This window comes from Diadema antillarum, unplaced genomic scaffold (genome assembly GCF_040938485.1).
Source record: "Diadema antillarum isolate AM-2024a unplaced genomic scaffold, OU_Dant_1.0 seq00001346_RagTag, whole genome shotgun sequence".
NCBI classification, from domain to species: Eukaryota; Metazoa; Echinodermata; class Echinoidea; order Diadematoida; family Diadematidae; genus Diadema; species Diadema antillarum.
Window position 1 is genome coordinate 74,242 of NW_027272111.1, and position 16,011 is coordinate 90,252.

At 39.5% G+C, this 16,011-nt stretch overlaps 1 protein-coding gene across 1 annotated transcript in view; it reads right to left on the reverse strand.

Moving 5' to 3' along the window:
* The window catches only part of LOC139708518 (regulator of MON1-CCZ1 complex-like), a 34,505-nt gene extending 18,717 nt beyond the window's left edge, over window positions 1-15,788 (reverse strand). Inside the window, exons 1-14 of the mRNA XM_071620459.1 lie at window positions 15,572-15,788; window positions 13,853-13,929; window positions 12,733-12,817; window positions 11,106-11,165; window positions 10,326-10,484; window positions 9,437-9,505; window positions 8,813-8,916; window positions 6,702-6,791; window positions 6,435-6,504; window positions 5,673-5,708; window positions 5,064-5,229; window positions 3,282-3,394; window positions 1,132-1,201; window positions 239-342 (exon numbers count right to left, since the gene is read on the reverse strand). Coding sequence (XP_071476560.1) covers window positions 239-342; window positions 1,132-1,201; window positions 3,282-3,394; window positions 5,064-5,229; window positions 5,673-5,708; window positions 6,435-6,504; window positions 6,702-6,791; window positions 8,813-8,916; window positions 9,437-9,505; window positions 10,326-10,484; window positions 11,106-11,165; window positions 12,733-12,817; window positions 13,853-13,929; window positions 15,572-15,679 — 1,311 coding nt within the window. The 5' untranslated portion in view covers window positions 15,680-15,788. The remainder of the gene's footprint in view (window positions 1-238; window positions 343-1,131; window positions 1,202-3,281; window positions 3,395-5,063; window positions 5,230-5,672; window positions 5,709-6,434; window positions 6,505-6,701; window positions 6,792-8,812; window positions 8,917-9,436; window positions 9,506-10,325; window positions 10,485-11,105; window positions 11,166-12,732; window positions 12,818-13,852; window positions 13,930-15,571) is intronic.
* Between the last annotated feature and the right edge of the window lie 223 nt (window positions 15,789-16,011).

The following is a 16,011-nucleotide window of genomic DNA, read 5'->3' on the forward strand; positions in this document are numbered from 1 at the left end:
CAGTAGAAAAATAAGTATTACTCCTTCGCAAGAGAGAGAGTTGATGTGCTTCTAAATTAGAAATGAAAATACACTGCAGTTGTGTTGGGGGTATTACGGTGCACTTTGCGAAATTCATTAAATTCTATTAAATGTACCAATGCAAACTATATTGTGTGCATGTAATCATTATTGTGAGTGTGTATGAGAAGGTGATCTACATGTACATGTACATGTATAAAGTGGCTTGTCCTTTTACCTGCATTCCGTGGTGTTCAGCCAAGTACGCCTGGTACACCTCGTTGAGTTTGTTGAAGATCTTGGCGATGGTGGAGAGGGGACAGTGTTGGCCTGGTACCAAAGCTGTTTCAAAGCAAGAAGGAGATACAATAATTATGATGATTTGGTCACATAAAAGAAACTGATGTCTCCATGGTACAGAAACGGCAGAACCAGCATTAGCTGTCGGGCACCAAATTAAGCTTGCTGATATCTAGTGGAAAAGATGCCTGTGCTGAGATCAGGGCCCCGTTTCATAAAAGATGTTAGGATGTCAACTCTTGCTGGAATGACAACTTCCCATAGCAACAGCCAATCAGGAAGCTGGATTCTTGTCATTACCATGACAATTGACATTCCAGCAAGAGTTGTTATCATATCAACTTTTTATGAAATGGGGCCCAGGATGTCTTAGGTTTGAATCCTACCCTAGCATTTAAATGTATGCACTGCCAGACTATTTGTTTTATTATGGCTACTGTCCAAATACTGATTAACTCATTCCCTACTGAATTCTGAAATCCCCATAGACTTAATACACAGACCACCAGGTTCCCATACGGAACGGGTTAATTCAGTGCGTGTCAACATCGATGTAGAGCAATTTGTCAATCAGTTGCAATAGAAACTGATATCGTCACAAAGAAAGCACATGTAACTTTAAAGCTTAATGGCTATATTCAAAGGTACACAATTGACATAATTGCAACTGGCTACACATCTTGCGTGAATAGCTAAATAATTGCAAATGCAACAAAACATTGTAAACAAACTTGCTTTCACATCATCAGTTCTCTTGTGACACAAAAAGAGACCATCTTGTGAGTGAGTTTCCACTTTGGATCGTGGTGATATTTATGATGCATCTTTTACCTGTCTGCAGGACATTCAGGATGACCTTCTTGCTGTCCTTCCTGAGAAGAAGGAAGTCTATCAGACGACACTGTGGGATGATTTAAAACAATGGTAAAGACAACTCTGAGATTCATTTAATAAAGTGCACTTATCAGCAGAATCATGAGCGTTTTAAATATTCATATTTATGAGTGGTGACGAATGTGATGGTATGAGATTTGACAGAAGGTGAAAAGGTGACATACTTTGTTGCAAGGTTGAGTTAACCTGTTCCTTGCAGGAACCTGGTATACCAGTGCCTGCATTCCGGACCTACATTCATGTGTATTATATTTGTATTACACTTCCCAGAAAAATGACTTTGAAAGAAAGACTAGAGTTTCTTCTATCAATATATGTTTTCTTTCTGTGTGTTTGTTCTGCTTTAAAACTTGTATGAAGATATGTGACCCGCTACAACAAAATGATCCTAAAGTCGGGCGAGGTCGATTATTTGAAAATAGCATAACACAATTCCCTAATCTTTCTGCTTTAAATTGATATATAACACGTCTTATAAAAATAATCAGCTGCGGAGATATCGATGTTTAAAAGAGAGCATGTCAAGACGTCTGGGAATCACTGTTTCGAGAAAAGCGCCCTAAAAGTTCTCCTTGCGACGCAATCACAATCAAGAGACACGCAAGTCAGTATTCACCTCCGGACAATAGGAGTTAAGCCCTAGCAACCCCCGAAATGCTCATTCAAACACAGCGTCGGCGGTCTCCTCACCGACCAATCAGTGACCAGGATGTCAGGAGAAGCAGCTAGGCATAGCGCAACCCGCCTGCACGCACCAGTCGACTGGGCAGTGTGCGAGCTTCACGCTTCGGTTACCAGCAAGCAGCAAACTGACCAATGAGATCACTCTGGTCGTTGTTAGGGGTGGAGCCTATGTGTGGCGCTCAATCCATATGTTCGAACCAGTTTCTGCTTCGTTGAAACGCCAAAAAACATGGCCCAGAAAAATGCTATTTTTTGGTCTTTCCTTTCATCATTTTGCTTCAAAATTTCGACAGATGATAGAAAACATGTCAGACTCTAATAATTTGTCAAATTCAGAAAACCGTAAGTTTTGACCAATTTTGATGCTCTAACTTCAAACTCGATTTTCACGGCTTCGACCGTGCGCGACTTTAGGACCATTTTGTTGTAGCGGGTCACATATGCTTAGGAATCAAGGCTGAGCTCAGTAGAAGTTCAGTTTCGCTGACCCCATTGAGGTGCCTCGTTAATATAAGAAAAGAGTTTGTAGGCCCATCAGTGCACGCTTTATTCATATCATTTGATGGCACGTGTAGTTGACCGTTTAAAAGGGAATACACTGCTTCCGCACAGGCGGATTACCAATCTGTGTGTTTCCTGTCTACAGCAAAAAGAATTTTTTTTTTTGGGGGGGGGGGGCATTGAAGGCTCTCACAGAACTGCACGAGGAATTAGTTAAGCAGAGTGTTTCATCTCTCACCAAAATGCAAAATATTGTGACACTTTACAATTAAAGACTATTCACTTTTTTTTTTCTCAACAAATCAGACGTTAAGTCATATCATTGTCCAAGATAAGGCCCGAACATACGCATGTGTAGTAACAAATTCCTTTCCTCAAGGCAAAGCCAATGAAAAACTACAGGTTTCATCTCAAGCCTATGGGAGAAATGCTCACATACACGGTGTGATGGTGGGGGCTAACTCCACACTATCCAAAAACTGCTAAACAGCACTGTCTTGCACACATGACAGTGAAGAGCAATGCTTTGCCACCACTCATCATCAGCACTGGCCTAAGGGCCCAGGACAAGTCAAAAGTGACGTTGAGCCATAAAACTTCCAAAAACATGATAAAAGGTTAGATTTTTTGTGGCCTGATCAGGAAACTAATATTCAAAATTGAGTTTTACTTTACTCTGGATCACTACACTTCTTCCTCGGCCCACCAAAATTTTAAAAGCAACGATTATAGCAACATTAAAGGGACACCAGATAAAAATGTTAGCATGGAGCCCTAGAATAACGGTGCTACTTTTGGGGCAATGTCATGTGATGTGCAGTCACCCAATCCATTGGGTAGAAAAAATGTTTTTTTTTAGGAGCTGTACACATCCCATCAGATTAATGAGAGCTGAAACCCACCTTGTCAGGGATCATGGGCACTAAGGCATCCAGTCTCAGGCTGATGTGCCACAGACATCCCAGCTTGGCATCAATGACAATGTTGGGCTGGAACACTACCCAGTTTGGGGAATCTGGATACCATGGCAACATTAAGGAAATCAAATCTTGCATTGTAATAAAAAAAAAAGAGATAATGTTAATAGATAAATACGGGAGAGAGATTTAAACAAAGAAGAAGAAAATTCATCATACTATTGTTGGTGGTGCACTATGAAATATCATCGACTGAGAACCAGATACAATGTTTGGGGGGTACGGAATTATTGGTATCATATTGTAGAGCTCGATCTCCTCTACATTATGATGTAAATCTTGAATGGTCTACATTTTCAGTAAAATGTTAAAAAATCAAAATCACAAGGGTGCTGTTTTACCTGATATTTATAACAATGCCTATAAATCTACCTACTTGTGATTACATGCACCTTTTATTTCAGAAAAATTGAGTGTTTTGGTTTTATTTACGCTCAAATCATAGAACCCGATAACGGCCTTCCGGTTCTCGGCTGATGATATACAAACGTGTATGATGACATAAATGGTATCCCGGGGTACCAAATAAAAATCAGCCATTTTGTTGAATTATAATTATTTTTTTAAAGGTTGTACCCTGGATTGACAAAAGTGGAAAAAAAATTTGGTGCTGGAGCTAGCGTGCGCTAGCCACTGCATTGCACTGCACTCAAGCACACGCTATTGCTAGCACAGCGTACCATGCATGCATAGTATAACATGCAGTGGCATGGGAATGACTACATACATGCACACACAGTGCATGCATTTTTCTGCAGCTGTCCTCGAGTGGACGTGAGGTGGCGCTACACAACGTGGTACCCCGGGGTAACGCATAATGCATCATATACTTGGGCTGCTGGTGCAACTTGGCCTGGTCCTAAGCCTACATGAGGAAGGATGATTGGTGCAACAAAATAAACAAACAAACAAAACAGAACAAAACAAGCCCAGTGCTACTAAATCAGTGACAAGGAACTAAACTCTGCTGAGAGGAGATCGAATGCACTGCTTGAAGTACCATACAAATCAGAAGACGACCTGTGTGAACAAGTAATTAATGGCACAGCGTGGATAGTGGTTGGCTAATCAAGATGTTGATGTTGATACAAACTATTATACAACGTCCAAGTAGATCCTTGTAATTTGATTGGAGGATTGTTGGTGACGTGATATTCAATAAGTACTCCATTCAACGCGCCATGCAATTTTGGTTCTACACTGAATCGCAGTGGATCCAAATGTAAGTATGGCTATATTTTTCATACATATATAGACTTCTAGGCCTACTTAGACCAAAAAGATCTACTTGGACGTTGTATAAATCAAATAGTGTATGGTCTTTACTCGTGCAATGGAACGAGATTTCGCACTCGGTGAAAGATGAGGCGCACTATTCAACTCGGCTTCGCCTCGTTGAATAGAGCGCCTCTATCTTTCACCTTGTGCGAAATCTCGTACCATTGCACTCGTGACCATTCACTATTTGTATAATATTTCTACTTGGTGGGGTTAAATTGTCACCTTGCTTCTAATATGAAAGGTTAAAATTTATAACAGTATGTTGAAAAACAATTAGAGGACATTCAAAGGGTTCTTGAAAACAAAACAAAAAAGCATTACAACATCTTTTTGAAATCATTTCATAAAAGCAGTGAATGTGGGATAAAAAGACTCAGATAAATCACTTTTTTTTCATCTATCACATCGAAGAGAAGACAAGGATACAGAGCTCCACTCCGACTTCCCTCATCTCCAGTCCCGTCTGCGTCGGTATCCCAGCAACCTTGAGCTTGACCGGTCTGATGGGGAGGGGTGCCAGAACCGGGTGGTGGTAGTTGCAATTGTTGTCGGTCTCACCTGGCGTCAGCCCGATGTCAAAGATCATTGATGTCTGAAGAAGGGGAGGGGGAGAAATGAACACAGTTAACTACTAATAATACATACCTAAATACACATATCTCACATGCTTCAGCAGTAGCTTCCTGATGTGAAAAAAAAGAAGGAATGTTCATCATCCAGTAATCACCCTTGTTAGATATTATAAAGAGCTGAGGAGACACAATCTCATATTGCTATTAATTCAACAAGAACACGGCATGAAGAAAAACATGGCTCAGATACCATAATATTTAATCCAGGAAGCACAGTAAAGGAGCATGTACAGAAGTAGTGAGGAAGAAGAAGATGAAAAAAGAAGAAGAAGAAGAAGAAGAAGAAGAAGAAGAAGAAGAAGAAGAAGAAGAAGAAGAAGAAGACAATGACGAAGACGATGAATGAGAAGAAGGTGATGATGACACCATACCGTGGCTTCTGTGAAATGTCAATTTCTCTTACCTTTGATGCCTGATGATGAACAACTACCAGATTGTCCTGTGCATAAAAATTAAATTGTGTTTATTTGTCAATATCAACACATAGATGAGTACTGAGTACATACAATCGTATATTGATCATGCATTCATTTCTATAAAAAAAAAAAAAAAAATCACATTGTTGTTCCTATCTTTTTTTTTTCATCACTGCTTGATCTATTCTGTATTCATATTTGAAATGTCAACATGAGAAGTAGTCTAAAAATTTCACTATAATACATTCGGTTCCTAGCCTCAATAACCAGCCCCTTTCCACTAATCTATTTAACAGCTGGTGTGAATGAAAATCTGCCTAACTCTAGGATTTGACTTGCGACTTCAATATATCCTCATTGCTAAATATATCAACAGGAGCAACAAGGAAAAAAGAACTGCAAAAAAAAATTCCTATAACTGGACTGGAACCATTAGCTAACCCTCTTAACTCTTAACATAAACTTGCATGATTAATAAAAAATAGAAAATCAATATTTTTCTCTTGCATAACCATTGTAATTTTGTAGTGAACAGCAAGCTCTATGTTCAGGCAAATTTTACAGCAATTGCCGAATTGGGGGCCCAAAATCTGAAGAGGGGTCAAATTGACCCCCCCCCCCCCCCCCCCCCCAGTAAAAACATGGTCCCAAATAACCCAGTTAGAATGGGGTCAAAGCACACACAAATTAATCATCACATCACATCACATACTTCAGGGGCATTGAGACACATTAGTCAGACTTCTTACCACGACATTGACAGCAAACCTCCCACTCATATTCAGTCGCAGAACATCTGTTTTCTTGGCTGGAGATTCCCTGTAAAAAAAAAAAAAACATACTGGAAGAAATTGAGAAGTTCTTATTTTTACATATTTGCTAGGGTTAGGGTGTCAAGAAGGAAATCAATTTGTAATATCAAGGGTATGTGTTTTGGTGTTTTTTTTCCCTGTGACTTAATTCATTTTTAAATTATCTTCTTCATATACAGCTAGCAAAGAAATTCTGAAGCTCACCTTTGAAGCTGGTACAGGACAATCTCAGCACCTTTGTTGGACGGCCCCCTGGGTTGATGGCGAAGCACCACAACATAGATCACACTGTAACTGAAGAGTAATAGGGAAGAAGGATGGCCATTAGTTAGGTTTTTTTGCCTTTAATGTTGTTTTCTGTGTCGCTTTGTTTAATTGTGCCTTCTTTTCTACTCTTTTCTCCCTTTCTCTTTGCTTTTATTTTTGTTTCAATCCTTTTTCTTTCTAACCCATTGAGAACGGTTTGATTTTGCTACAACAAGCATTTTCCATAGACACCTGCCCAAGTATACTCAGGACTGGTCCTCAACAGGATAAGCAGCTGAAGATTAATCAAGGCAAGTTTTTCAAAGCACGGACTCAAAAGTGTCTTAACCCATTCCTTCCGCAATTCTCTATGAGTGCCTTTAATGCCCCAAAATGAGATTCTTTTCGTCCATCAACGGAGAATGGACAGGTTGCTAATCCACCTGTGCGAAAGCAGTCAAGCGGTACATGTATCCCCTTTCCATGGTCAACTACATGTGCCATCGAACAATGAAAATATCGATCGGGTGCGAGGTATGAATAGAACGTGTGCTGATGGGCTCACAGCCTCTTTTATTCTACACAAAGCAAGGCACCTGAATGGGATGACTTGGGTCAGTGAACACAGAAATCTACTGAGCTCAGCTTCAATCACTATGTACATGTTCATACGAGTTTTATAGCAGAACAAGTGCAAACTAAATCAGAAAAATAAGGTAAATAATACTGTGAAATATGCATATTCCCAACAGAAAGAGAACGAATACTAAAAGAACAAGGAAAAGTAGAAATTACGCAGTGCGTAATACATGTCCCCGCCGGAAGTAGCATTTTGAAGCAAAATGTACAATATAGGTGAAAAATCAAGGTCAAAGGTCAAAATTCTGTGTAGAAGTTTTGAAGCCCTAACCTCGTGCCATCACATAAAGCAAACGGAATCGAAATCGGGTTAGAAATGGTGAAGGAGTAGCATTTTGTAGCAAAATGTACAATACAGGTCGAAAATCAAGGTCAAAGGTCAAAGAAGTCAAAGGTCCAATTCTGTATAGAAGTTCTGAAGCCCTCCCCTAGTGCCATCACATAAAGCAAACAGAATCGAAATCGGGTTAGAAATGGCGAAGGAGTAGCAATTTGTAGCAAAATGTACAATATAGGTCAAAAATCAAGGTCAAAGGTCAAAGAAGTCAAAGGTCAAAATTCTGTGTAGAGGTTTTGAAGCCCTCACCTAGTGCCATCACATAAAGCAAACAGAATCAAAATCGGGTTAGAAATGGCGAAGGAGTAGCATTTTGTAGCAAAATGTACAATATAGGTCAAAAATCAAGGTCAAAGGTCAAAGAAGTCAAAGGTAAAAATTCTGTGTAGAAGTTTTGAAGCCCTCACCTAGTGCCATCACATAAAGCAAACGGAATCGAAATTGGGTTAGAAATGGCGAAGGAGTAGCATTTTGTAGCAAAATGTACAATATAGGTCAAAGGCCAAGGTCAAAGGTCACAACTGAAATTCTGAGTAGAAGTTTCAAAGCTCCCATGTAGGGCTACCATATAAAGCAAACAGAATCAAAATTGGCTCATAAATGACAGAGAAGTAGCAAATTGAAAATTTTGATCACACACGGACGCACACACGGACGGACACACGGACGGACACACGGACACACACACGTACGGAGCCCGTTTCATAGTCCCCTGCTCGAACTCGTTCGGCGGGGACAATAAACCCTTATCTTTTTATCAAACCCATTTTTCTGGTCACTTTAACACAAAGAAACATAAATTAAGGCCATGGAAGCAGGCACTCATGTCTTCATCTTGGGAACCCGGTATACCAAGTTCCCATATATCAGTTGCTCCCACAGGAACCTGGGCCCTGTTTCACAAGCTGTTCGTAAAGTTACGAACAACTTACAAGCGACTGGTGATCAGTTCTGATGTGCTATACTTATCAGAATTTCCATAATTTACCACAAGAACCAATCACCAGTCGCTCGTAAGTCATTTGTAACTTTACGAACAGCTTTATGAAACACCCCCCTGGTTCCCATAATGAACGGGTTAAATGTCACTCACAGGATTGCAATGGTGACATCCCTCTCAAGGAGAGTGAGTTTGGGAGGCTTTGGCACGGCTGGGAGGTCCACCTCAAACTTGGGTAGCTTCATGATGTTTCCAGGCTGTTGAAGGAAAACAAACAAACTGCAAGTTTGTAAAGAAAAAACAAACTAATTTTTACCTTAACCCAGATGGTATACTACACAGGATTGTCTTCTTTTTTTTCTTTTTCTGGGGGAAAGCTGTCATCTCTGTCTTTGCTGTTGCTTTTTCAAGTACCCCCCCCCCCCCTTTCAATATTCCCAACTAAATATCAACTCGCCAAATTTGCATAAATACAAACGCCTACAAAATATATGGCATTAACAACATTTGATTTAAACACATGCCTAAAAAGTACTGACATCGTCAACACAATCACCGGAATTAGGTGGGGTAGACTAATGTAAATCTAGTCTATGAATTATGCAAATGTGCATACTTCATACACTTCATTTACACCAACCGATATTCAACGACGTTTTGTTCCAATTGTAGCCCACAGACTTCAACCATTGATTTTGATGCACACGACCCTCGTGAATGAAGGCCATTGCATCTAATACTTCTCAACTGGTGGAAAGAGAAACAGGACATGCTTACCCTGAAGTGAAAGGGAGTGAGCGTGTTGCCAAGAGTTGATGAAGACACGAGGAGCAAGGAGCTGTCCACCTGTGGATACACAGAGAGCCATGCCAACAAAACATCTCAATTTGATATTTGTCCATGTCTCACGCCACTATCCAACCATTGCTTGAGGCAAGAGAAATTCATAGAAGAAATCCACCCCAAAAAATAAATAAACTCTTTTAAGAAACTTCAAGAGAAAAAATATTTCCCTCAGAAGGATACAAAAATGACAATTGGATAAGAAATAAGGAAGAAATAACATTTTGAAATTTCACATTTTTTGTGCTTGCTGAAATTTGTTCTTGTGCTGAGTTATGGCAATTCTGATAAGTATAGCACATCAGAACTGATCATCAGTCATTCTTAAAGTCAATTTTGTAACTCTAAGATCAGCTTTATGAAACAACTCCCGAGTCTTTAAAGTGACTAGTGGCTGAAAAGTCAATCATAAACTGTATGTACTCTATAATCAAGAGGCTACATTAACTCTTTATGTGCCATGGTGTAAACCCCCTGTATGCCACATTATTCTGACACAGCAACGTCGTCCTGCTTTGGGAAAATATTGTTTTTTTAAATCTATGTAACTTTTGTAGACTTCTGTTACCTTCGACATGTCATGAGCAAATTTGTTAAGATAATGCCTAGCTTTGCTTAGCTGATAATTGCATGACAAATCTATTACAATTTGAGCAGAAAATACAGGTTTTTGCATTTGAGCAGGATATACGAAGTTGTCACGCCGTCGACTGAGTCCAGTGTGTGAACGTGGTCACAGTGAAAACGCAAATACCATTCATGGGGTACACTAGACACATTTCTACAATATCAATTGGTCATGAGGTACATCCCACCTACGTACCATGAAGGTGAACCAGTTGATGCTGATGTTGAGAGTCTTTAGCGCCCTCAACATCCTCTTCTCTGCCGTCACCTGATACAGCTCCAGACCATGATCAGTGATGAAGATGATTTCCGTGGCGTTGATCCAGTTGAAGCCTATGATCTTTGTACTCTTTCCCTGGTCACAGTGAAAATGTAAATTGTTGATACAGTGTGAGAAACAAAAACAAAAACAAAGATAAATCACTTTTGTGAAACTAAATTGTTCATTTTTTAATGAATATTTGACTTACTGACATTTTGTGTACATGACGGACTTCTGTACAAGGGCATTTCATCAAAACAGCAGCTAATCTGGGTTTTCAGTTTGAGTCTAGTCTGGTATTACTATCTTAAACCTCGATGAATATAACTCAATTGCAAGTGAGAGTTCACAGCATTACTGGCAACAAAAAAAAAATGTCTTATAATGATACTAAGTTTTGTTGATATTTTGTGGTGCTAGATAAAACTAGACTTCAAAGACTACTTGGCATTTAAAGTGCATGACATAGGAACCATTGATCTCTCTTTCAAAACATGCACAGTACATGTGTACACATCAAATTGTGGAATATTTTGAAAACAGCAACTACATAGCAACTGTGATTTTAATCAGCATATTATAAATGCATCCCATTGTATACAAATCTTTATTAAAAAAAAAAGGAGGGGGAGACAAGCTACTAGTGACTACTGGAAAGTGAGAAAGGCAATGCTACTGTATACACTCGATCATTACGTACTGAGCAATACCAACCTTGCATGTTTGTGAATACTCCACAGCATCTGCATTGCCGGAGTTGAAATTGATGAATTCCTGTGTAATCATGCGTATACAAAACAGTGGTCATAACAGACTATGTAAATCACATAAAGCGCAGAGAAAGAGCAAGTGCTATTGGACTTACGTAAACAGCTGTTGAATACATGTACAAAGTTGTTAACAACACTTTAGTACAGTCCTTTGTCTTCTTTAAAATTTGACAAATGATTTGTCAAATCTTGATGAATCTTATCTTATCAAATCTTAATGAATACAGATTACCTTATCCCCTAATCCCTACTGTAGCACCATAGCCTTTTGTAACTGATAGAGGTACATACATGTACACATGTAATTGCTACACCTGAGTAGGCTTACGAATCTATGAAAAGGAAATACCGGTAGATCAAGTTTGGATGAATTCCTGAATGCTGACAAAACAGCTGGGCAAGTTAAGGTGAATGCCTGGCTAAATAAAGGGTTAATGAAACATTTCTCACTGGATGCTGCAAAGAAATAATAGTATTTGTAACAATCAGTTTGGTCCAATGGCTGTGAAGGTAAGAGCAGAATGCAAACCCTGCCGCACTTGAATGAGTTCAAAATGCATAATCAACGATAGAACTATGGAAAAGAAAATTTGGACTTATCACCATTCTAAATCACTGCCATGTAGGCCTACTCAAAAGTTGTCCTTTGAATTCTTCCTGTTTTGTTTTGTTTTTGTTTTTGTTTTTGTTTTTTTTTTTTTTTTTTTTGGGGGGGGGGGGAGGGAGCCTTTATGCAGAGCTTGGGGGTGGGGGGGGGGGGGTGGCTGCAATGGAAATCTCTAACATCATACAGCACTGCACACTGGTGCTGGACCATCAGTTTACTAAGTCTTGTAGTATATGAATTTAGCCAAATGCAGACCTTGGTACAAGAGTTTAGATTACACATGATGTAATGATTGCTGCATAAGAGAGCAAGAATTTTCTTTTTCTCTCTCTTCTGTCTTCCTTTAAAACAACAACAACAGAGCAAGAATATCTCAATCACTTGTAGTCATTAGAATTTGTCTGCTAGGTAGGACAAATTCTTTAATGCTGATATCACAGCATTCACACATCAAAATCCTCTCAAGTGTAGCACACTGAATTCAATCATATTGAAATTATGCACTGTGTGTATTAAAGGGATTGTATAGTTTTGGTTGAGACCGAACTGCAAGTTTCTAAATTATTTTTTGGTGAGATAATGAGAAACCTCTTATGAAATATGAGCATGTACGAGCATGTAATTCCAAGAGGGATTCAACTTATTACTTTTTTTTCTTGATGATAACTTGTTTTGAAATGGCCGAGATATTCAAAATTGAGAAATCTCAATAAAAGGTGGGACCCACCTTTTATTAGGATCACTTTGTTTTACTTTGTTTTGTTTGTTTGTTTGTTTTTTATGTCTGAGTGATGCTAAAACCGATTTTCATCTCATAAACTTAGAAATCCTCTTCGGATGGTGTGCTCTGTATAATTTCATAAGTGCTTTCTTTGTATCTTGCAAAAAAATGAAAAGCCCCATCCTTATCTGCACCAATACTATACCATCCCTTTCAAAGGGTTTGAAGAGAGCGTCCACTCACCACGGTCCTCTGGGATCTCTGGACAGCAAGGATCTTGAGGTCAGCAGAAAACTTGATGGAAACCACAGGACCTTTGTCCTCCATTCTAACCATCATAAGATGATGAATATCAAAGGGCAAAAAACAACAACTCACATAAATTTATCAAAACTATGAATCTGTTAGCATGAATTGTTTATTTATAAAGATTAGGCTATCAATATTTTGAATAGCCCACGCACAAGCTTCATCCTGACTCTACTTTTTTGCTTGCCTGTTGCATGTCACTGAAATTCTCATTTATCATCCACAATAGCATATCTATTGCACTTAAAATGGTTGTCATTATCAGGCAAACTGCAAAGCAAGCATGCAGATTTTCAATAATTCCACATACACACATAGAACAAAGCACTGTTGTTACTGTTTCATGGTCTTTGAAGATATGTTATTGGTACCAGGTATATGGAAGAAGTAAAGGCAAAAGAGTCCCCCACCACAAGCACAAACTAACAAATGAATCTAGATAATGAGCTTGGCCTCGATTGAATGAGATGAGATGAGAGATGAGATACATCCTGAACTCCACATTTATTTCTTTATAAAAGACCATCTTTGAAAAATAACCAGATTTCTATACTGAAGAATATCTCAGTCAAGAAAAAAATTATTTAAAAAAAAAGATAGTAGACTAGGGTGATGAGTGACAATTTTAGACACTAAAGGTGCACTCAGACTGGCAAAAGACCAAGAAGTTTAAGATCGCGATATTTAAGATCTCAAAGTTTTGCCAGTGTGACCACAAACTTCTCGCGAAACTTCTGTATCTGTTTGCGGATAGTGCTTCCGAAGAACGAAGCCATTGTCATGCACAGATGTGCATTGCTACGTTACAATCACTAGCCATCGGACGGCACAATCTTGCTTGTGCGTGTACCAATGGCCCAAACCTCTTGATCTTTTGCCAGTCTGACCGTGCCTTATGAGACTCCATGATTTTTTCCTCAGAATCTAATGCAACCCATCTGAGGTATTGAAATAATTTGTGCTTATTCTACAAATTACTTGCTACATTGCAACTGCGCAACCGATGGATAACCATGCACTCATGAAAGTTGCCAGTATACAGCTGGCTAATCACCTGAAAGTTGTGCTTGTTTTCTCATCTGTCCCTCGCACTACAACTCCAAATGCTCCTCCTGAGCGGACTGCAAAAACCTAGAACACAAAAAGAAAAAGACACAAGAGGATTAATCAAGAGGAAATACTGAAAAGAAAGTATGAAATAAAGAGTTGGTATGGCTATAATATCTACATCCCACAGGAAATGGTCTTAAACATTGACTTAGATAAAAGCCTGCTACTATGTGGTTGATCAATTTCTCCAAAATTCTTCATTGGTGAGAACTTTCATCTGTAATAAATTATGAAATTTAGTGAGTGATTTGTTAAGGGGGGCAGAATGTTGATCAGTTGGCCAAGGGGACATATTGCATGAATACGATGGCGACAGATATGTGCGGCTGGACAGCAACAATAATGCGAGTCCCGAGTATACTCGGGCAAGTGTCTATGGGAAATGTGTGTTGTAGCAAAATCAAACCATCCTCAACGGGTTAAATCAACAGTCCCATGCACACAAATATAACAAGTAAATAGGGCTTTATCCCCCCCCCCCCAAAAAAAAAAAAAAATCTCTTCAAGTCCTTTATAGTTTAGATGCTACATTGTGTATGTTCACATCATTCCCGCTTCCCTGAAGTTTATGAGAATCAAGTGATTATTTTAGTTTTAGAAAAAGTCTAGCTGTCTAGCTTTTGATGATTATGATGATTTTGAATTTACCTTTCACTAGAAACAGCTAGGTACATTTTACAAAGAGGGTCAGTCTGTTCATCATCATTCATCTGGGTATGAGGAGAAGTAGAACCTGTAATCCTCGCTCAATTCTTCAGGATATGAATAACTCAATACTGCATGACATGCACGAGGGGGGTTGGGACGTTAACCTGTTGAGGACGAGTCCCGAGTATACTCGGGCAGGTGTCTATGGGAAATGTGTGTTGTAGCAAAATCAGTCCGTCCTCAACGGGTTATTGGACACATTTTACTCAAGCCAGGAATGCTAAAGAAAAGCGGTCGGGCCACCAGTGATCATCCAGAATTACTTTAAACATATCAGTGGAGGTAGAATCAATTAAATTACTCTTTGATCAAGGCTGTTCCTATTGGACACCACTGAACTGCTGAAAAAACCCCAAACAAACCAACATTTCACCCAGTCACGATGAGACCTTTAAGTCCACAACATGAGAATGTTATTTGACAGGGTAAAGGAATGACTGGGTCCGAGTTTCAGTATTCCTTTCAGGATCTTAAAGCTAGTATAAAGACTGTGAGTGTGATGACATCACCTCTCCTTCTCTGATAGTTGCAATGAACAAGCAGTTTTCTTAGTACAGACAAATCACTGGTCACTGCATCACAGTGAATACTCACAAAAAGCTGCTCAAGGTACAAATTAAAACAGCGAGGCCAGACTCCATGCCTTGCTGAAGTGAAGGAAAGTTTCCACATTATTTTGTTTCATTACGTTCTACCTGACACGTAATAACCAAATCTGATGTTAGAAGCTTACATGTTATGCCCTACCCCCTAAATATCCAAACTGTAGACCTACGAACGTTAGACACAGAATGTCTATTTTATTTTTAGGTATTATCGTTTACGTGTTAATTCCGCAGTGCAGTGGAACGGCTCGTGCGGCTCACGGTCGCCGAGTACGGGGCGCCTCTGGGGCAGCATACGCCCATTTACTGCTTCAACCGTGACTAGGGCAGGCTCTACCGGTCTAACTTACCTGACGTTTCACTTCATCGTAAAAGACGTTCGTCTGTCGACTTATCGGTTCAAATTTTATAGGGTTGCCCGATAGTTCAATGTAGTGAGATTGGTCATCTGCCATCATAGACAAAATAGGAAACTAAACAACGGTTAGAGCTCTGAGAAGCAGGTTGAGTGTTTACAAGCAGATGGGGGATTGCGCTTTCGATCGTCGTCTCGCTCGTGATCGCTCGTTGATCGCGCAGACGAGACAGCTAGCATGATCTCGGCTCAACCTTTGACCAGCAGAGAGATCACGGTCGCTGGCGAAAAGGAAGTGGTACCGCCCCCTTGCGTTGAGCGGGTAAAAATAGGCTGATTGTACTACCGTAAGGAAATTGATCAAACAATCAATTAATGCACCTTCAATATACACGTCGAAAATAAAACATTCAAGTCTTTTGTGAATTACTTATA